Source organism: Schistocerca gregaria, chromosome 4 (assembly GCF_023897955.1).
Source record: "Schistocerca gregaria isolate iqSchGreg1 chromosome 4, iqSchGreg1.2, whole genome shotgun sequence".
In the NCBI taxonomy this organism is placed as follows: Eukaryota; Metazoa; Arthropoda; class Insecta; order Orthoptera; family Acrididae; genus Schistocerca; species Schistocerca gregaria.
The window spans coordinates 169,994,106-170,017,229 of record NC_064923.1 but is presented as its reverse complement, the minus strand read 5'-3'; the positions used below and the strand labels follow the sequence as shown (position 1 = coordinate 170,017,229).

The window sequence follows — 23,124 nt, the reverse complement described above, 5'->3', positions numbered from 1 at the left end:
AGGGAAGCCAAGTCACTAAATTTTACATTGTCGGGGTAGGGTGTTACAACTCCCCTTAATCTGCTTACTAGATATCTGGAATTGCTCACTTCAACTTCTTCGTAATCACAAATTTCAGTATTAAGTTTGGGGTGACCTCACTAGTGTCATTTCTCTGTACTTTCATCTTTCTTCTGTTCACATTTAACCCACATTCTGTCCCCACTGGTCTGCTAATTCCATTGAACAGTTCCCGCAATTCCTCTTCCCTTTTGCGATAGCAATTAAAACAGTGTATCTCATCTTTGCTTTCATTTCACTCTGAATATCAGTCCCCCTACGGAACCTCCTTTTTACTTCCGTTATTGCTTCATCAACATAATAAATGGGCAACCGAATTACATTCTACAAATTTTCGAGCTGTAAAAGATGCGAATTTGAATTTTTTGATGTAAGGAATCTCTAGCCGGCATATGCAATAAAGTTTCTGCCGCCATCAGTGAGCTGTCTGAATCCCACTCAGTCTCTGTACGAGATGTTACCAGGTGAGAGCAAATGTGAAAATGTGGGGTGGAATTTTTGGATATCACCTTACTGAAACATAGACGTTAATCGTGCATGTTATTTCAACTCTCTTGACAATTCATTGCCTGTACTTCTGGAGGATGTTCCCTCGTAACTTCACACTAGTTTACGGTTTCAGGCAACAGCGTTCCACCGCACTAGGGTCGTCGGGCCAAGGCATACGTCGCAGAAAAGTTCAAACGGAGAGCGGTTGGAAGGGGTGCCCAGTGCTTCGGATTGTGCGCTCCCATGACCTCACCGCTCTAGATATTTTCCCCCTGATTTACGTAAAATCGTTTGTGTACTCAACGCCATTAGTACCTGAGCTTACCGAATGCATCTTTACAGCTTTTGTTACCGTGAGAGGGGTGCGCGGAATCTCACAGATAATCAGACAAAAAGTGTTTCGACTCGTCGCGCATTTCGTAACCAAGCTGATGGTCGTCACATTTATCATTTACTCTACAGTAGTGAAGTTACAGTATTTGATTGTACTCTATTTTCAATAACAGTTTTGCAGTCTACTGAATTCTGCTGTTTCATTTAGCGTACCGAAGGCGTAGAGAGTGCATAATGCTGTAAATCGGTTATTCCACATACCCGGCTGTAGGGTCCATGCATGAAAATGTTAAAAATTTAATCCAGTACAGGATCCAAAATTATTAAAACGTCATTCTATTACACACAGTGCCGGTCGGAGTGGCCGAACGGTTCTAGGTACTTCAGTCATGAACTGCGCCACCACTAAGGTCGTAGGTTAGAATCCTGCCCCGGACATGGATGTGTGTGATGTCCTTAGGCTAGTTGGTTTAAGTACTTCTAAGTTCTAGGGGGACTGATGAGCTCAGATGTTAAGTGCTCAGAGCCATTTGAACCATTTATTACACGCAGTAGATTGAAGAACTGTGGCTTTCTTCTTGGTCTTCCATTCTTATCGTTCCCGCTAGGTTGTACATACTGAATATTACTCCTCTTTCGCTATAGGTTTTTCTGAGGATTTCGAACACCTGGTAAAATTTTATACCTTCGGACGCTTTTATTACGTCAACAAATCCTATTTTCGTATCTTGAGTATCATGCGCAAACTCAGAATCGCCAGTACAGAGACTTTAGCTTACGTAAACCAAAGCTGATTGTCATTTAAGAGTTTTTTAAATTTCCTTTTCCATTTTTCTCTGCGTCAGTCTTCCCAGGTACTTTGAAACGTGAGCTGGTAACCTGATTGCACGACAGTTTTCGTACTTATATGCCTTTGTTTCTTTCACTTACAGTTCGGTTTATTCTTATCAGAATTTCATACATCCAAGTTGCAACACTGACAGAAACCTGACCTGGGTGTTAAGGGCTGTCAAATTCTTAAAATCTCAAAGTCACATTATTTTTACGATATAAAGAACCATTTCAGGTGAAAGAAGAAACGAGTTTGGCTATTGCATAAGACATCAGTAGGAGAAACTGGAGATTTTAAGGTGTGCTATGGACTATTTTATTTAACCTCGTCTTTAGGAAGATCGTAGAGATTTCACTAAAACACAGGGATACACTACAGGATGTGTTCATTATTGGACTTACCTAAGCAGACGATCTAGTATATGACATTCGTTTAATTCTTTATTAAGAAATCGTGGCAAAGCTTAGAACAGATCAGGAACAGTGAAGCGAAAATAGGGAGATAAATTATATTGATTAAATCTAACAGGCCGAGGAGTTTACCTTTGGCACATACTCTCAGATGATACTGTTGCTATTACTCAGCAGCACTGTCACCGCACTTCTCACCCTCGCCTATTTAGTAAAGAACTGCATTTTCATTTGAACACTCGTGCGATGGTTCTTCGTCTAACGTGACTCGTAATGTCTGATCTCCCAGCATGTCCAATAGCGAACTCTGATTGGCACAACGTACCGACATTCCATATTTTCTCCACTGCTGGCAATAAAAGTAAAGTTACATTTTATATTGTTGTTAGCTTTACACTCTCGTTTTGGCATGATGAAACAACAAACATGAATCGGTGCTATGAACCGTGGCGAACATTAACAGTATATAAACAAAGATGGTAGAGCGACTTGTATAAGTGCCGCTTCCTAGCGTACCTAGTTGCGTAATGTGCAATAAATTGCGAATCATACATCCGGTAGCGTAACATATTTTATCCGAGTAAAAACACAAGAAAGCGAGCATTTGAGCGTCTCAAAAAACCTTCGTGACAGGGCTACACGTATTTGAGAAAAACAGTTTTGTCCTGGGAAGTACCGGATGAATGGACATCCTAATATATCATTAATAATTAATCAAAACGATGCCAAATTAGTACCGATTCACTAGGAAAACAGGATTACATTTTAACAAAGGAAAGATAGGATACCTAGTCTTAACTAAGAAATGGGAACTGATGAACCTTCAGCTGTAGATTCAGAAGTATTCTGTGCTTCCGTAAAAGTGCAGTTTCACGCCCCAGAGATCAGAACGGTAAGTGAGTAAGAATGAGGAACGAAGAAATGACAGAGCACCTGGTCATGAGAAATCGGAAGTGATGTACCTTTGACGGCAGATGGATTAACATTCAAGACAGTTGACCACTTTCAGTACTTAGATGAAGATGCCTGTCTAGCAAGAGTGAACAAAACACTTCGTAGCTTTATCAAAAATCGAAAGTAAATTTTACTTCGTATTAAATTCAAAATTCCTTTGTAGCAATTTACTATTATATTGGTAACATTATACGGATGTGAAGCATTAATAGTTACAAGGAAAGATGAGGGAAAGCTGTTGATATTCGAAAGAAAAATGCTGTATGCATATGACGAAAATAACATGGGTTGAATAAAAAGAAAGAAAACATCGAAGTATGATAATAGCTGTAGATGAACCGTAACATCGTCAAACTGCTAAAGAACAGAAGGTTGAACTGGAAGGTCACATAGCAGAAAATTAAGAAGAATACACTATCTAGAAGAGCACACTGCAGAACAACAGATGGAACGACAGGAAGGAAAAGACTCAGAATTAGGTTACCAGATAACATCCGAATGGACACAGCTAGGATGAACGTCAACAGCAAATAGATAAACAGTGCACTCGAAAGAAGGGAATGGAATAGGCTCGTAGAACAAGTGGATAATTCTTAAGGCTCTTCATTATGAAACCCATAATGGATACAGGTCACTTGCAATTGCCTATGGTATATTTCCGTACCTACTCGAACCACGATATCAGCCTTTAGCTAGAGGCAGTCAGTTGCGGGGAGAGTACTCACAGTTGATGTCGAGGGCGACTCTGGCCTCGGCGGGCAGCGTCAGGTTGCTGTTGACGGCCTGGCAGGTGAGAGCGGCGTGCAGGTCCGCCCTGGAGAGGCGCGGCACCAGAAGCAGCCGCTTGCGGATGCGCGTTCCAGCAGGCAGCTCCCGTGACTCCAGCAGCCGCTCGCCACGCCACCATCGCACAGACGGCTCCGGCCTCCCTGTGGGAGAAAGAAACTTGTGACTGCTAAAGGAATAGGTCACACGATGTCAACCATTCCCCACCACCATAGCGGTTCCATTATGTGTTTCCTACTATTCCGATATACGACTCTACTCGTGTATTTATTTGGCGTAAGCGTGCATCGCAGAAAAATTTTCAAGTGTTTGAAATTACAAACTAACATCCAGGCCAAGAATGAGGTTTCTTGTTTCCTCTGTCATCACCAGCAATACTGTTGAATCGCCAGTCAAAGCCCCCAGAGAACATTCTTGAATTGCGTAGCGATACGTTTGCTTTTCTGCACCATAGTCATAACATGGAGAAGTTATTCTCTTCCACTTGTACAGAGCGTCGGTATAGATTCCCGTGTCGGTTCTTATTCCGTTAAGAACCGACCACATACTGCGTGGCAGTTCAATACCAAGTGGCTTGGTCGATGTGCAAGGCATAGTTGTTCCGTAGTGTCACCAGCTGTGATTCATATTAAAGTGATTGCCAATTGATATCCTTGCGATTTCCAGACGTGTGTGACGAGAGCGAAGCCTTTCTTTCCTACAGTGTGGAATTTCTGCGTGAAGAGAGAGGTGGCGACTTTCCAGTACTGTTTTTGCACTCCCGTAGTGGTGCGCTTTCGTGCCGTTGAGATGGAGATGGTAAGTGGCTAAGTATAGGTAGTCAGAAAGTAAGCGTAAATCTTGTTCTACTGGTTATAAGACGCGTGGTATGGTAGAGCAGTGTGTTAACAGGTCTTTCGTGAGAAATATTCATCCAAGCAGAGGAGTGATGTTTGTTGACATGGAAAAAAGTGCCAAATATGAAGTACAGAGTGTCGATGCAGAGAAACCCCTTGATGGGCCAGAGAGATTCTGGAGAATATTGTATCGTGTTTTGATTATCCCATCAGTTCCTAATAAGTGGTGCTTTAACTGAGCATTGTATAAAGAGTGGTACGCAGACGTTTCGAGTTCCTTTTATTCCAAAGTAGTCTTCCTTCAAAGTAACTTATCTCTTTATTGGCCAACTTGTTGTTGAGGTGGAAGTTGAAACTACCGTATGAACGATACTTGGCTGTAACTTCCATTTCTGAAAATACTAACCAGTAGTTGATAAACCAGTGGTCAATAAAGACACGGTAACTCCAAGACTTCTGTGTCTCATTGCAAGTGTCCAGTTCCAGGCATATGTGATATGTACAAATTGAACAGGAGATGGGACAGGACAGATTCTTGTGGCAGCCGAGCTTCATCTGTGAAATCGTTTTGCTGACAATTTGTAATTGGAAACATAGATTACTGAGCATTTCATTGATGAGACTGAAATATTTTAAGGTTGGAATGAAAAAGTTTCAACATGTAACACCTTACCTCCAGTACCTCAGGGAGACGTCAGAGTATGAAAACGACAGCTGATGTCCGTTCATTCTGACCAGGTTTGTGTGTGAAGGAGAGGACCTGATTTGTGCAGCTTTGACTTGGTCTGAATTCTACCTCTTCAAATGGTATATTTTCGTAGGTCTTACGACATATTCTTTCCTGGAGTTTATATAGCGTATTAAGTAAGACTACACGACAAAAACTTTCTGGTTTGTCATTTGGTTTACCTGGTTTCACTATGGCTATCACTTGTGTACATTTAATTTCATATAGTATGTTGCACACATCCAAAATTTTAACCTGTTAATTACACACTGCACTGATGCACTGGTGCTAAAAGAAACACAAAATACTGGCAACCATACAGTACTCGAGATCACCATATAAATTTTACGTCAGACATTCCAATAGCATTCATTAATCAACCTAAAGCTATAAAATGCTTGTAGTTTCATGGTGTTTGCATGGTTGTAAAGAATACGTTCCTTTAGACAGCTCCCTGTTGCCTTGGTCATTGTGTAAACTGTATGAGAGTGAAATGGGCGTTGTGGTTTAGTCTCCCGCCAGGAAAGACGTACATTCTGTCATATTCTTCCCGCGCTCAGAAAGAGTTATTTACGACGAGATTCATCGTCGACTGTTTAAAGTGTATTGCAATGAGGTTATGAACGACGATATTATGGGGGAATGAGGCAGAAAGTTCCATGGTGGATTCACAGTTGTGCATGTTGAAAGTGATCGAGGAAGACCATGAATAAGTAATCGCAAATGAGAGTAAAACGTGAGAATACTGTGATATTGCACGTTTATTGTAAGGCTATTACGAGACTGCGAAGTTCTGTCCAAAACAAATCGTTCACGACGAATATCGAAGATATCGTGCACCATCACGACATTGAACGAGCCTGTGCTACAAATCAAACAAATTAAACGCTCAGACTTTATGGCAGGGAAATTTTATAAACTCTTCTTGATACGGCAAAGTTCGCACTTTCATCCTTTCCCAAAAGTGAGTTAGAACTTCGGATGTCGTGACCAACTGGCTGAAGACGGGTGGCGCTACTCTTTGATGAAGATGTAAAGAACCAGTTGCCATTGTACCACTAATGTTTGACTTTGCGCGGCGAATATGTGGAGAAGTAATGTCAATATGTACGTAGAGATTATGTATTTAAAAAAGGAAAGAAATAACATGGGACGATTTATAGTAGGACTCTCGCTCTAAGAGTTACGTACAAACTTAATTACATATGTACACAATAATAATCACGAGTGACTCAATGGCGGAGAACAAGTCATTCTATTGGATTCCACTTTGGCGACTGGTGTGTCCCTTACCTACTTCAGCTTTCCAAGTGGGGAAAGCGGAGATTTAACGTGGAATCAGAATCATCTGTTGTATCTGGCGACTCCTCACTTCATCTAGAGGTGAAGGCTGGGTAAAAGAGTGAACAACCTATGTCCATTCGAGACTCGATCCCGCAACGTCTCGGTTTAAAGACATCTGCCTTACCTCCAGAGTCCCAGGTCTGACATACATAACCGTAGATAGTTCATATATTGGTTTTGGTAAGGGAATTTGCTAATATCAAAACATATTTTGTCATATCATTTCATCACAAAGACTTCAAAGGTTAAATTTCTTACACCGCCTAGAGACCGTAGACAAAAATTTCAACATGATTCTTCTACCCGTTCCTGAGAAAAATGTCTTAACATAGACAACAGACAGACGGACAATAGACCTCAAAAAATGATTTATGTGTGGTGTAATCACATCTTAGCAATTTTCGGATTTTTTCCTTTGCTACTTGATGAATTTCATTATTATATCTCAACAGGAAGTACTTTACAGGTTTTGATGAGCGAATCTGCGAGTGTCGAAACATTTGACATAAACTGACTGCAGTGACTTAGAAGCTTACAATTTCGCGCCTCGCCATGGGACCGTAGATTAAGTATTTGACATAAATGTCGATATCTCTACCCATTCCTGAGAAAAAGAGGTCTTAATAGTCGGACAGACAGGCAGACAGACAAACAACAAAGTGATTACTTAAGGGTTCAGTTTCTTCCTACTGAGGGACGGAACCCTAATTAGCCATTTCTTCTTTCTCCTTTTGTTTAATTGCTCATGAATGTTAAATTTATAAACAGGCCTTATTCCGAGACGTAAATGAAAAATGTTAATCGAGCGATACCAAACTTATACTCTACATCCCTGCCTACGTGCAAACTGAATAATTGAAGAGACAACAAACGTCTACGTATGCCTAACGTACGGTTAGTAAGTGAGGCTCATTTTGGCCGTCTGTTTTGATACGGCTCGCCACGAATTCCTCTTCTGTGATGACCTTTCTATCTCACAGTATCACTTGCAACCTACATCCTCAATTTTATGCAGAATGCTATGCTGAATGCATTCCGATCTCTGACTTCCCCTACGTATTTAACTCTCTACAGTTCCGTGTAGTAACATGGAAATTCTTCCATGATGTATTAACGAATGTTCTATCGTCAGGTCCCTTCTTCTTGCCAGTGTTTGCTGTATATTTCTTTCCCAATCGATTTTGCAGTGAACCTTCTCATTCGTTAACTTATGAGTTCACCCAATTTTCAACGTTCTTCTGTAGCACCACATCCCAAATGCTTCGATTCACTTCTGTTTTGGTTTTCTCACAACCCATGTTTCGCTACATTCTCAGAGATTTCCACTTGTAATTAAGATCTATGTATGATACCAGTTGACTTTTATCCACCATGGATGTTCTTTTGCAACTGATAGTCTGCTTTTTACATCCTCCTTGCTTCGTCCATCAGGATTATTTTCTGCCTAGGTAACAGAAATCCTTAAATTCATTTAGTTCCTGATCACCAGTACTGTTGTTAAGTCCTCACTGTTCTCATTTCTGCTGTTTCTCATTACTTTCGTCTTCCTTCGCTTCATTCTCAATCAATGTATGCACTCATTACACATCTCATTCCATTCAAGACATCCTGCAATTCTTTTTCAATTTCACTGAGGATAGCAATGTCATCAGCGAATCTTATTGGTACCCTTTCACAATGAACTAATCATTTCCGTCATTGTTTTTTCGCTGTATAGACTGAACATTAGGGGTGAAAAATTACACCCCTGTCTCATATCCTTTATAAAACAAGCAATTCGTTTTTGGCCTCTTGTTTCTTCCTGTGCAACTTGTACCTGTCACATATTAACCATGTTTACATATAGCCTACCCTATTTTATTCAAACTGTAGAACATCTTGAGCCGGTCACTGTGGCTGAGCGGTTCTAGGCGCTTCAGTCTGGAACCACGTTGCTGCTATGGTTGCAGGTTCGAATTCTGCCTCGGGCACGGATGTGTGTGACGTTCTTAGCTTAGTTAGGTTTAAGTAGTTCTAAGCCTAGGGGGCTGATGACCTCAGATGTTAAGTCCCATAGCGCTTAGAGCCATTTGAACCATTATTTTCGAGCATTTTGTACTATTTTATGTACTCGAACCTTATTTCCATGTTGACAAAGCTCCACTTTTGTTTTCATTATCAACCGCACTGTCAGAAGAACCTCTCTGGAACTTTTGCCTTTTCTAACTAGTCGCTATCGGACAGATTTTCTATTATCTTTTGTGTATTATTCTTGTCAGCAAATTTTATGCACGAGCTGTTAAAATGAATATGCAATAATTCTCACATTTATCGTCTCTTGAAATCTTCGGAATAATGTGGATGATGTTTTTCTGCAATAAACGTAGTACCATCAAGTCCCCTCTTCTTTTCAGTGTTTTCCATAAATTTCTTTCCTCACCATTCTCACAAATTGTACGAATGAATGTGAATAGTCGTTTTGTTGCTATTTCTCAAACGATTTTAGAAATTCAGCAGGGATATTATCTATTCCTTCTTCCTCATTTTATCTTTGGTAAAGATCTCTTAAACTCTAGTAAAGGGTCCCCTATTTCTTCCCTGTCAACTCCTATTTCTTGTATCCAGTCATCGGACAAGTTCTTCCTCTCATAGAGGCCTTCAGTGTACTCAATTCAACTATCCACTCTCTCCTCGGCATCTAATAGTGGAACTCTTATTCCCCTCTTAATGTTTCCGCCATTACATTTAATTTCAAATTAAGGTGCTTTACTATTCTATATGCTGACCAGTTCTTCCGACACTCATTTCTTTTTCGATTTCTTCACATTTTTCGTACAGCCATTACGCTCTATCTTCCCTACACTTTCGGTTTGTTTCATTGGTAAGTGACTTGTCTGACGTTATTCCTGAAATTCCATGGACGTTTTTCACTTCCTTCTTCTGTTGATCAGCTTAAGTATTTCTTCTGTTGCCCGGACTTAGATTTTCATCTCTTTTTACGTAGTGAATTACACGTTCGATATCATCATACACTTCCTGTACCACTTTATCTGCGGTATGTGTTGTCGGCACGTGTACCTGAAGTGTTGTTGTTCACCTTGAGTCTGGGGGACGTTTTCCAAGTGGCTGTCCTGTGGACTAGACGGGATCAACTGCGATGGAAAGCGTCTCAAGCTTCTTCGCTCTACAAACGATATCGCCAGCCAACTGTTAAAAATAAGCCGGGAACATAAAGATGCCTCCCGATCTTTAAGCATCAAAATTAATCGCCAAAATAACAATGTCATGAGCCATGTCCGTATCGCGGTCGTCATTAAAAACCATGTTTTGGATGTAGTAAATGAATACATGTATCTCGGACATAAAATCCATCTCGTGAAAGATAATCAGTCAGCAGAGATCACCTAGCAGAATGACTTCAACTGGATGGCGTTAGGGGAATTAAGTTATGTTTCAAAAGGAACATTTATTGTAGGATCATCCTGCCAGGAACAACATACAGACTCGAAACAATGACACTTACAAGAAACAGTGCAAATCGGTACTGGGAAAATGCGACACTACGAGGAGCATGAACAGGGACAAAACAGTACGCCCTAACAAATGAATCATTTCGCTACGACCCGACGAAAGAATGTAACAAACACAAACACGTCGTAATCGGGAAAATGGGTAAAATCAGCCAATTTTGCATGCGAAAAAATTCAGTAGAGAAAAACCTGTATTCTGTTGCATGAATGGAATAATTCGATTACCACCACTGAAAGCACAACCGAGGGAATTTTTGCTTCAGAATCAAAACACTTTCTTCAAAATATAAAGTCTACAATGCCTGCTTCCCAACGAATTCTTTCGGTGTCACTTCGATTAACACTAACAGAGACGACACCGACTTTTTTCCATCTAAGGACAAAAACAACCGCAACGTGGGATAATTACTACCACTACACAAAAAGGACCATAAATAGGTGCAGGCAAATTTAATCGGGAATGAGAAAACAGAAATTGATCAACGATGCACAAGTATAAGCTGCTTGAAACGGGAATAGTCCAAGATGTACAGAATGTGTTACATAAATACAATCAACTCATTCACACATTGAAAACAGCACTAGACCAAATGATTTCTAATGAATATAAAATTATAATTCAAGCAGACGAAAGAGCATCCGGAGAGCACGAAGTTCAGTTTAATGCACCTCAGATAGACGAATTCGCCATCGTAACTGTGGACAATGAAAACAGAAGCCGTGGGATAGTTGTACAACGAAGAAGAGAAAGACTACAACGCAGTGCAGAGACACGACGTTCGCATGATGCCCTCCAGTCTCCATTAACAATTCTGCAGGGAGCGTACGGATATTACACTCCTGGAAAATGAAATAAGAACACCGTGAATTCATTGTCCCAGGAAGGGGAAACTTTATTGACACATTCCTGGGGTCAGATACATCACATGATCACACTGACAGAACCACAGGCACATTGACACAGGCAACACAGCATGCACAATGTCGGCACTAGTACAGTGTATATCCACCTTTCGCAGCAATGCAGGCTGCTATTGTCCCATGGAGACGATCGTAGAGATGCTGGATGTAGTCCTGTGGAACGGCTTGCCATGCCATTTCCACCTGGCGCCTCAGTTGGACCAGCGTTCGTGCTGGACGTGCAGACCGCGTGAGACGACGCTTCATCCAGTCCCAAACATGCTCAATGGGGGACAGATCCGGAGATCTTGCTGGCCAGGGTAGTTGACTTACACCTTCTAGAGCACGTTGGGTGGCACGGGATACATACGGACGTGCATTGTCCTGTTGGAACAGCAAGTTCCCTTGCCGGTCTAGGAATGGTAGAACGATGGGTTCGATGACGGTTTGGATGTACCGTGCACTATTCAGTGTCCCCTCGACGATCACCAGAGGTGTACAGCCAGTGTAGGAGATCGCTCCCCACACCATGATGCCGGGTGTTGGCCCTGTGTGCCTCGGTCGTATGCAGTCCTGATTGTGGCGCTCACCTGCACGGCGCCAAACACGCATACGACCATCATTGGCACCAAGGCAGAAGCGACTCTCATCGCTGAAGAGGACACGTCTCCATTCGTCCCTCCATTCACGCCTTTCGCGACACCACTGGAGGTGGGCTGCAAGATGTTGGGGCGTGAGTGGAAGACGGCCTAACGGTGTGCGGGACCGTAGCCCAGCTTCATGGAGACGGTTGCGAATGGTCCTCGCCGATACCCCAGGAGCAACAGTGTCCCTAATTTGCTGGGAAGTGGCGATGCAGTCCCCTACGGCACTGCGTAGGATCCTACGGTCTTGGCGTGCATCCGTGCGTCGCTGCGGTCCGGTCCCAGGTCGACGGGCACGTGCACCTTCCGCCGACCACTGGCGACAACATCGATGTACTGTGGAGACCTCACGCCCCACGTGTTGAGCAATTCGGCGGTACGTCCACCCGGCCTCCCGCATGCCCACTATACGCCCTCGCTCAAAGTCCGTCAACTGCACATACGATTCACGTCCACGCTGTCGCGGCATGCTACCAGTGTTAAAGACTGCGATGGAGCTCCGTATGCCACGGCAAACTGGCTGACACTGACGGCGGCGGTGCACAAATGCTGCGCAGCTAGCGCCATTCGACGGCCAACACCGCGGTTCCTGGTGTGTCCGCTGTGCCGTGCGTGTGATCATTGGTTGTACAGACCTCTCGCAGTGTCCGGAGCAAGTATGGTGGGTCTGACACACCGGTGTCAATGTGTTCCTTTTTCCATTTCCAGGAGTGTATTTCAATGACAAAAAACTCCGATCTGAAACAGCCATAGCAAAAAAAAAAAAGTGTCGCTTCCAAGAAGTTATATGCTTACCACTTAATGATCAGAGACAAAAGAACATAGAATCACATTCTTAGTACTCACTGTGTACTCCAACAATTCGTGGTAGGTAGGTATGTATGCAAAAACAGAAATGGAACAGATGCTTTACATAAGACTGAATCAGAAAAAATCTATGAGTGGAAGAATGAGATACAGTCCTAAATGATGCAAAAATGGACGACATTGGATTAACGCTAATTTTACCCTCATCATACATAGGAATTCCGAGATACATGCACGAATACACTCCAGATGCCTCAACCTACAAACTAAAGAAAAAGGACGACCAGACCTCTACGTAACATTCACGTAGCCAGAAATCAAAGAACAATTAAAATACGGACAGGCCGCCATCCATAGACACGACAGAATATCCCACGTTTTCGACAAAAACAAATACATTATACCATATATTTGGAACTCTTAGATGCTGGATGTACACAATCGAATGCAAAAATGAGAACTGTCTCTCTTCCACAATGTCATATGGCTGCACGACATAATTCATCCCACCGATATCGACAAATTCATCTAAGTTGAATTTCCCAAGCCACAAGAAAATTAGGAACTGTACGAAGTAGTAGTGAAAAACATGTTTCAAGGGCCACGCTGGCCATTAAACCCCGATTGGCCATGTATGAATGATGGAAAATGCACAAAAAAAATATCCAAACCATACTTGGACAACACAAACCAGAACTAATGGTTACCCCAAATACAGAAGACGATCTCACAAAAAACAGCGCCCTTACAGCAAAAATACGAATACGAGGCAGCGACTAACTGGAAATAGATAATCAGTTGGTAGTACCATAGAACACACTACTTTCCAAAATGTTCAAAGTAGACATAAACATAGAATAGTGCAATTCAGTGAAATCCGTCAAATATATCTGTAAGTATGTGGACAAAGGCAGTGACATGGCAGTGTTTCAAATAGCCAAAGGTAGCGAATAACAAAACAGAAATTGCGGGATCCTCGTGTACCAAATGAGAAGATAGATCAACAGTAACGAAGCAGCGTGGAGGATATTCACGAAACAACTGTGCAACATTTAGAAGTACATTTGGAGAATGGACAGAGACCTTTCTTCACAAAGGACACCGCCAAAAAAAAGTGTACTAGACACACATCTACCCAGACCATCACATAGGAATTCCATACAGCATCAGGATCCACTGAGAGTACTACCACAGTTAGGTGGGAGGTGAGAAAATTTGGATTTCACTGTCGAGCGGCTGCTCATAAGCACACATCACGACGGTAAACGCCAAACGAGGCTTCGCTTGGTGTACTTAATGTGGCGATCCGATGGCAGGGTGTGCCTATGACGAAAGACCGGTGAACATCATTTGCCAGCGCGTGTAGTATCAACAGTAAAATTCGGAGGCGGTGGTGTTATGGGTGGCTGAGTTTTTCTTGTAGAGGGCTTGCACCCCTTGTTGGTTTGCGTGGCAGTATCGCAGCGCAGCCCAACATTGATGTTTTAGCACCTTATTGCCTCCCACTGTCGAAGAGAATTCCAGAGACGGCGATTCCATCTTTCAAACCGATCGAGCACCTGTTTATAATACACGACAATAACATCCCTATACTGTACTGGCCTGTTCAGAGTCCTGACTTGAATCCTTACAACAACTTTGGGATGTTTCATCGCCTACTTTGTGCCAGGCCTCACCGACCGACATCGATACTTCTCCTCAGTGCACCACTCATTGAATAATGGGCTGCCATTCCCCAAGAAACCTTCCAGCACCTGGCTGAACTCAACACCATGCTGAATTCCAGCATTACCGATGGAGGGCACCACTTACTTGTAAGTCATTTTCAGCCAGGTGTATTATACGTGGAACTCAATAAGAAAACATTTTCGGCGACGAAAGCAATGCATTCGAGTAGAAGATCATACAGGAACCATGAAAACCGGCGAACTAGGCCGAATATGCACCGTACATCCGAACAGTGCCAAATGTTTCTATCTACAGATGTTGCCATACGAAATGCGGGGACCAACAGTTTCCATAAATCTCAAGGCTGTTGACGGTTGCCTATGCCACACCTACAGAGAAGCGTGCCGACTCTTAGGACTACTGGAAAACGACAAACACTGGGAATTAATACTAGCCGGCCGGAGTGGCCGTTTGGTTCTAGGCGCTACAGTCTGAAGCCGAGCAACCGCTACGGTCTAAGGTTCGAATCCTGCCTCGGGCATGGATTTGTGTGGTGTCCTTAGGTTAGTTAGGTTTAATTAGTTCTAAGTTCTAGGCGACCGATGACCTCAGAAGTTCGGGCGCCTAGTGCTCAGAGTTATTTGAACCAACTAATACTATAAGAAACCTCGCTCACAGACTCAACTGAAAAAAATGAGAGACTTATTTGCGATAATTCTAACAACGTGTAAACCATCGAATACAAAACAATGTGACTTGTTCAAGGAAAATATGGGGGATGAAATACTGTACTAAACCCGACTAGCTGATCCTGAACTAACCACTGAATTCAACGACGATATCTTCAATGAAGCACTCTTTCACCTAGAAGATAAATGTTCAGCTGTAAACAACCATACCTTACTACGCAAAGATGCTAACCGTCCACTAAACATCGAAACTGAAAAGGAAAAAAGCTACATCATCAATGAATTACTTCAATACATTGCTCGCAACAAACCACTTCTCAACGACATTAATGAAAGGAGGGTGCACTGCCCATCCGACCTATGACTACCATTGACTATGGCTGAAGAACAATTCCCAGTATGTAAAATCTGAAGAGCATCACTACTTGTAAAGTAAAATAAAATTATCTCAATGACACATTAAAGAATCGCTCAATGCCATAGAGAGACATTACAAAACTTGCGAGGAAACTCCGAACTGATGTGAGGAGCAATACCCGTACTCTCAGGAAATTTTCAAGAAACACTTCCAGTTGTACCCTAGTCAACACCAGCAGTCGAGATTAATGCATACTTTAAAAAATTCACGTCTCTGACGACAAATGAAAATACTGCGACTAACAAAAAATATGAGAGTTGAAGCAACGAAAGCCGAAACAGCAGCACAACTTGCTCAACAGCTTTTACTAATAGGCAAAGATACATATCCTACTGACCAGAGGATCGGCCTCATTAAACTCAACATCCATTTCTGCAGCATATCCACTGCTGAAAACGAACTCATCGACCAACCATTGTTCACAGCTATAACAATTCGGACTGGCTTTTTAAAATGTTGAATTTTGGCAACTGAAAATGTTATGAACAACGATATAATCTTTAATATTCAAAAGAAAATTCCCGGTGAAGAGACAATATACAAGCGACACGGTGATAAACTTTAATTAACAAGTGAACATCTCTAAAGGATTTCTAAACTCTTTGGCAAGTATCAGGAATTCCATTACACTCCCTTCAGCTGTTCCTTTTTTTTTTTTCATTTTACTTCTGGTCCTGTAGGACCAGACCTCCAAGGTCATGGACCTTGTCAGTACATCCTTTACAGAATAGAAGGTGTGACCCATGAGGGAACTCTTTAGTTTCGAATTGAAATCGCGTGGATTACTGGCAAGATTTTTGGCAACATATGGTGGCTTATTCAAAATGGATGCAGCAGTACACTGCCCGTCTTTCCTCAGAAGAGTCAAGGAAATGCAATCCAGATGCATATATGATTTCCGCCTAGTGTTAACTGAGTGAAAGCTGCTAATTCTTGGGAATGAACTATTGCTGTTAACAAGAAATTACAGTGAGGACAATGTATATTGAGAGACCACTTCAGAATACCCAGACTAATTAACAAGAGTCGACAAGAGATTCGAGAACTTATATCGCTTATTGCCTGAACCGCCGGTTTCTGGGATAAAAATTATTCTTCGTGAATGGGAATAGTTACCCCAAAATAAAATACCATACGTCACAAACGAATGAAAATAAGCAAAGTAGACTACTTTTCCTGTCGAACTACCAGTAACTTCAGATACTGTCACAACAATAAGCTTAGGTCTTTGAACAAAATCCTGAGCGTGACCTTCCCACGATAGTTTACTACTATCTGAACACCTAGAAATAAGAAATGTAGACTTTCACTAATCGTATGATCAATCTGTGCAATCAAAGCGCAGGGTTTAGTTAAAATGGTTCAAATGGCACTGAGCACTATGAGACTTAACTTCTGAGATCGTCTGTCCCTTATAACTTAGAACTACATAAACCTGACTAACCTAAGGACATCACAAACATCCATACCCGAGGCAGGATTCAAACCTGCGACTGCAGCGGTCGCGCGGTTCCAGACTGTAGTGCCTAGAACCGCTCGGCCACCCCGGCCGGCGAGGTTTAGTTGAATTGTGTGTTAGAAACCGTAAAAACCGGGTATTATTGTGCGTTGGTTTATTTTCTAAAAACCATGAATTTATGCCTTGAACTGTATACTTGAAACAGTACTAACGTTGCATAGATCATCCTTTACCACCATGCTAGTGTCATCAGCAAAAACAGAAATATTTTAGGATCACTTGTAATAATAGAGGGCATATAATTTATATAAGGAATTAACATGAGCGGCCACAGCACTGATTCCTGTGGCATCACTCCCTCCCCCACCCCCCACCCCCCACCCCCCTACTGAGACTCCACATAAAAGCCATTCTCACCACTGCGGAGTATGGCCTTTTGCTGTCTGTTCTTAAAGTAAGAAATTAACCAACTGTCAGTTACTCCCCATACTGCATAATGGTCCAACTTCTGGAGCAATATTATGTGATCAACACCATCAAACGACATAGTTAAATAAAAACCGATGCCCAGCGTTAGAAACCGTTTGTTTAATCCATCCAGTACGTCACAGAAAAAAGACAATATAGCGTTTTCAGTTGTTAAAGCTCACATAAAACTTAATTGTATATTTGATAACAAATAATGTGAAATAAAACGGTCAATTATCCTTTTATAATCAATCTTTTCAATAACTTTGGCAAACAGTGATGACCTACATATGGGTATGAAATTCTCTACATTCTCCATTCCTCCCTTTTTATAAAGCGGCTTTGCTACTAAGTACTTTAATCGTTCAGGAAACTCACCAATCTTAAAGGAAGAATTGCAAATATTGCTGAGTACAGGGCTAATATACGAAGCACAGTACTTTAATATTCGGCTAGGTACTCCATCATATTCCCATGGGAGTCCATAGACTTCAGCGATTTAATTATTGACGCAATATCCCCCTTGTCAGTATCATAGTCCAACTTCGGTAGTAATATTCTGTGAACAAAACAATCTAACAACATAGTTAAATCAGAAATGATACCTAGCGTTCGAAACGTTTTCTTTAATCCATCCAGTTCCTCACAGAAAAAAGAGACAATATAAACATGAGACAGTCTCGGAAAGGCATTTTCCAAGAGAGTTATATATGAGTTTATTTAACTCACCATCAATGCTAAGAAATTGACGGTTAAATATTGTACATATAACTGACTTACCAATAACGGAAACAATTTTGCTACTAACTGACATTATATCGTCAACCTTGTGTTGCTGACCAATCACTTTCTTCACAACTGACCATATGGTTTTAATTTTATTCTGTGAATTAGCTACTATATTTACATATCACATACTCCTTGCCTTGCTAGTAACATTTTAAGCACATTACTATTTGTAATGGGCTGCTGTAGCTCGATTGTGACTACTTCTAACATGTTGATATAAATCCCACTTTGTTCTACATGATATCCTTATCCCACAAGTCAGCCACCCAGGCTGCCTTTTACTACTAGTATCCTGTTTAGAACTTTTTAATGAAAAACAACTTTCAAAGATCTAGTGAAATGTATTAAAGAAAGCATTATATTTGTTATTTATGTTGTCGGCATTGTAAACATCCTTACTGAGGTTTAAAAAAAGTCTCTATTACCGCTGGATTGGCTTTCCTACATAGTTTGTAATTATACAAGGTGGTACATTGATAGTGACCGGGCCAAATATCTCACGAAATTAGCATCGTATAAAAACTACAAATAACGAAACTTGTGTAGCTTGAAGGGGGAAGCCAGATGGCGGTATGTTTGGCCCGCTACATGGCGCTGCCATAGGACAAACGGATATAATCTGCGTTTTTGCAAATAGGATCCCCCATTTTTTATTACACTTTCGTGTTGTACGTAGAGGAATATGAATGATTTAGTTGTTTTTTCGCTTTGTGGTAGATATCGCTGTAATAGTCACAAACGGATGAATACGTGGTTTCACGTAACATTCCGCCAGTGCGGACGGTATTTGCTTCGTGATACATTAACTGTGTTAAAATGGACAGTTCACCAATTGCGGAAAAGATCGATATCGTGTTGATGTTTGGCTATTGTGATGAAAATGCCCAACGGTCGAGTGCTATGTATGCTGCTCGGTATCCTGGACGACTTCATCCAAGTGTCTGGACCGTTCGCCGGATAGTAACGTTAGTTAAGGAAACAGGAAGTGTTCAGCCACATGTGAAACGTCAACCACGACCTGCAACAAATGATGATGCCCAAGTAGGTGTTTTAGCTGCTGTCGCGGCTAATACGCACATCAGTAGCAGACACACAGTGCGAAAATCGGGAATCTCAAAAACGTCGGTGTTGAGAGTGCTACATCATCATCGACTGCAGCTGTGCCATATTTCTACGCACCAGGAATTGCATGGCAACGACTTTGAACGTCGTGTACAGTTCTGCCACTGGGCACAAGTGAAGTTACGGGACGATGACAGATTTTTGGCACGCCTTCTATTTAGCGACGAAGCCTCATTCACCAAGAGCGGTAAGGTAAACCGGCATAATATACACTATTTGGCAACGGAAAACCCACGATGGCTGCCACTAGTGGAACATCGGCGACCTTGGCGGGTTAATGAATGGTGCGGCATTATGGGAGGAAGGATAATTGGCCTCCATTTTATCGAAGGCAATCTAAATGGTGCAATGTAGGCTGATTTCCTACGTAATGTTCTACCGATGTTACCACAAGGTGTTTCACTGAATGAAAGAATAGCGATTTACTTGCAGCGTGATGGATGTCCGGCACATAGCTCGCGTGCGGCTGAAGAACCTATCGGTGTTCCGAAAAACTAGCCTAAGCACGGTTGGTGGTGGCGTGTTTGTTGCTCTCACAAGTAGTTTAGCTTGCCGCGAAATTGAGGTAGTTACTTTCTGTGAGTTAGTATGGGCAGAGGTCAATATTGGCAACCTGAATAAATAATAATTAGATCCTTTAACAGACCTCCCAATTTAGATGATAGAGTTGCTGAAGGGTCCAAAGAAAACTTGAGTTTGATTTGAAACATGTACCCCACACATACGATAATAGTTGGTGGTGACTTCAATTGACCCTCGATATGTTGGCGAAAATACATGTTTAATACCGGAGGTACGCACAAAATATCATCCGAAATTGTGCTGAACGCATTCTCTGAAAATTATTTCGAGCAGTTAGTTCATGAGCCCACGTGAATAGTAAACGTTTGTGAAAACACACTTGATCCCTTAGCAACAAATAATCCTGAGCTAATAACCAGCATCAAAACCGATAAAGGAATTAGTGAACACAGGGTTGTCATAGCGAGATTGACTACTGTAATCCCTAAATCCTCGAAGAATAAGCAACAATTTAAAATAGCAGTTAAAAATTCACTTGATGCCTTCCTGAGAGACAATCTCCGCTCATTCCAAATTAATAACATAAGTGTAGACCACATGTGGCTTAAATTCAAAGAAATAGAATCGGCAGGAATTTATAGGTTTATACCAAATAAACTAACAAACGACGGAGACGATCCTCCTTCGTATACAAAACGGGTTAGAACACTGTTGCAGAACAACGAAACAAATATACCAAATTTAAACAGATGCAAAATCCCCAAGATTGGCGATCCTTTACAGAAGTTCGAAATTTAGCGCGGAGTTCAATGCGAGACGCCTATAACAGTTTCCACAACGTAGCTTTGTCTCTAAACCTGGTCGTGTGTGAAGTATGTTAACTGCAAGAAACAATCAATGCTTTCTGTGCGCAATAACAATGGCGATATTATCGAAGACAGTGTTGCCAAAGCAGATTTACTAAACGCAGCCTTCCGAAATGCCTTCAGAAAAGAAGACGAAGTAAATATTCCAGAATTCGAATCGAGAACAGATGCCAACATGAGTAACGTAGAAGTAAATATCCACGGAGTAGTGAAGGAACTCAAATCACTTAATAAAAGCAAGTTTTTTCTTGTAGACTGTATACCAATTAGGTCCCTTTGGGAGTATGCTGATGCGTTAGCTCCGTGCTTAACAATCGTATACAACCGTTCGCTCGACGAAAGATCCGTACCCAAAGACTGGATAGTGGCACAGGTCACGCCAATATTCAAGAAAGGTACTAGGACTAATCCACTAAATTACAGGCCGATATCGTTAACGTCGATATGCAGCCGGATTTTAGAACATATATTGTGTTCGAACGTAATGAATTACCTCGAAGAAAACGGTCTATTGACACACAGTCAACATTGGTTTAGAAAACATCGTTCCTGTGAAACAGAACTAGCTCTGTTTTCACATGGAGAGCTGAGTGCTACTGACAACGGATTTCAGATCGATTCCGTATATCTGGATTTTTGGAAGGCTTTTGGCACTGTACTACACAAGCGGCTCGTGGTGAAATTGCGTGCTTATGAAATATCGTCTCAGTTATGTGACTGGATTTGCGATTTCCTATCACAGAAGTCACAGTTCGTAATAACTGACGGAAAGTCATCGAGTAATACACAATTGACTTCAGGCGTTCCCCAAGGTAGTGTTATAAGCCCTTTGCTCTTCCTTATCTATATAAACGATTTAGGAGACAATCTCAGCAGCCGTCTTCGGTTGTTTGCAGATGACGCTTTCATCAGAAGATTAAAAAAAAACTGCTAAACAATTTAAAAAAAATATCTGAATGGTGCGGAAAGTGGCAGTTGATCCTCAATAAAGAAAAGTGTGAAGTCATCTACACGAGTGCTAAAAGGAACTCTTTAAACGTAGGTTACACGATAAATCAGTCTAATCTAAAAGCCGTAAATTCAACTAAATTCCTAGGTATTACAATTACGAACAACATAAATTGGAAGAAACACTTAGAAAATGTTGTGTGGAAGGCTATCCAAAGGCTGCGTTTTATTGGAATGACACTTACAAAATGTAACAGACATACTAAGGAGACTGCCTACACTACGCTTGTCCGTCCTCTTTTAGAATAATGCTAGGGCGGTGTGGGATCCTTACCAGATAGGACTGACGGAGATCATCGAAAAAGTTTTGTATTATCGTGAAATATGGGAGAGAGTGTCACAGAAATGATAAAAGATTTGGGCTGGACATCATTAAAAGAAAGGCGTTTTTCGTTGCGACGGAAGCTTCTCATGAAATTGCAATCACCAACTTTTTCGTCCGAATGCGAAAATATTTTGTTGACACCAGCTTACATAGGGAGGAACGATCACAACGATAAAATAAGGGAAATCAGACCTCATACAGAAAGGTATAGGTGTTCATTCTTTCCGTGCGCTATGCGAGATTGGAATAATAGAGAATTGTGAAGGTGGTTCAATGAACCCTCTGCCGCACTTAAAAGTGATTCGCGGAGTATCGATATAGATGTAGATGTAGAAGCGGTATTGAATAGCGTATTTCATGACCGGTGGATTGGTCGCCGAAGAAGAATACCATGGCCCGCAAGTTCACCGGATCTGAGGTGCCCGGATTTCCTTCTTTCTATCGTGATCCACCGACAACGCCTCACAACTTGCGTCAGCGCATTGTTAGTGCATGTGCGTATATTACGGAAGCCGGGCTACTAGCTGTTGAGAGGAATGTCGTTACACGTATTGCCAAATGCAATGAGGTTGACGGACATCATTTTGAGCATTTATTGCATTAATGTGGAGTTTACAGGTAATTCTCAGAAATAAGTTCACAAAGGTGCATGTATCACATTGGAAAAAAACGAAATAAAATGTTCAAACGTACCTACGTTCTGTATTTTAATTTAAAGAATCTACCTGTTACCAACTGTTCGTCTAAAATTGTGAGCCATATGTTTGTGACTATTACAGTGCCATCTATCCCAAAGCGAAAAAAGTGGTCCAACTAAAACATTCATATTTCTTTACGTACTATACGAATATGTAATAAAGCATGAGGGTTCATATTTTAAAAAACGCAGTTTATATTCTTTTGACCTATGGCAGCGCCATCTAACGGGCCAGCCATAGCGCCATCTAGTTTCCCCCTTCAAATTAGACAAGTTTCGTTCTTTTTAGTTTTTTCATTTGACGCCTATTTCGTGAGATATTTGGCTCGGTATTGATCAATGGAACACCCTGTTTATATCATTTGTTTCAGTACAAACACCTTTTGGTGTAAAATTTGTGCATCATGGTCTGAAAGGCCGTTCACCCTTTTGCTAACAGAATGACCATCTAGTAATGAAGAA

General features: G+C 41.5%; 1 protein-coding gene across 1 annotated transcript in view; it reads right to left on the bottom strand.

Annotated features, from left to right (window-relative positions):
* The window catches only part of LOC126267503 (nephrin-like), an 880,351-nt gene that overhangs the window by 211,066 nt on the left and 646,161 nt on the right, over positions 1-23,124 (bottom strand). Inside the window, exon 5 of the mRNA XM_049972800.1 lies at positions 3,804-4,007. Coding sequence (XP_049828757.1) covers positions 3,804-4,007 — 204 coding nt within the window. The remainder of the gene's footprint in view (positions 1-3,803; positions 4,008-23,124) is intronic.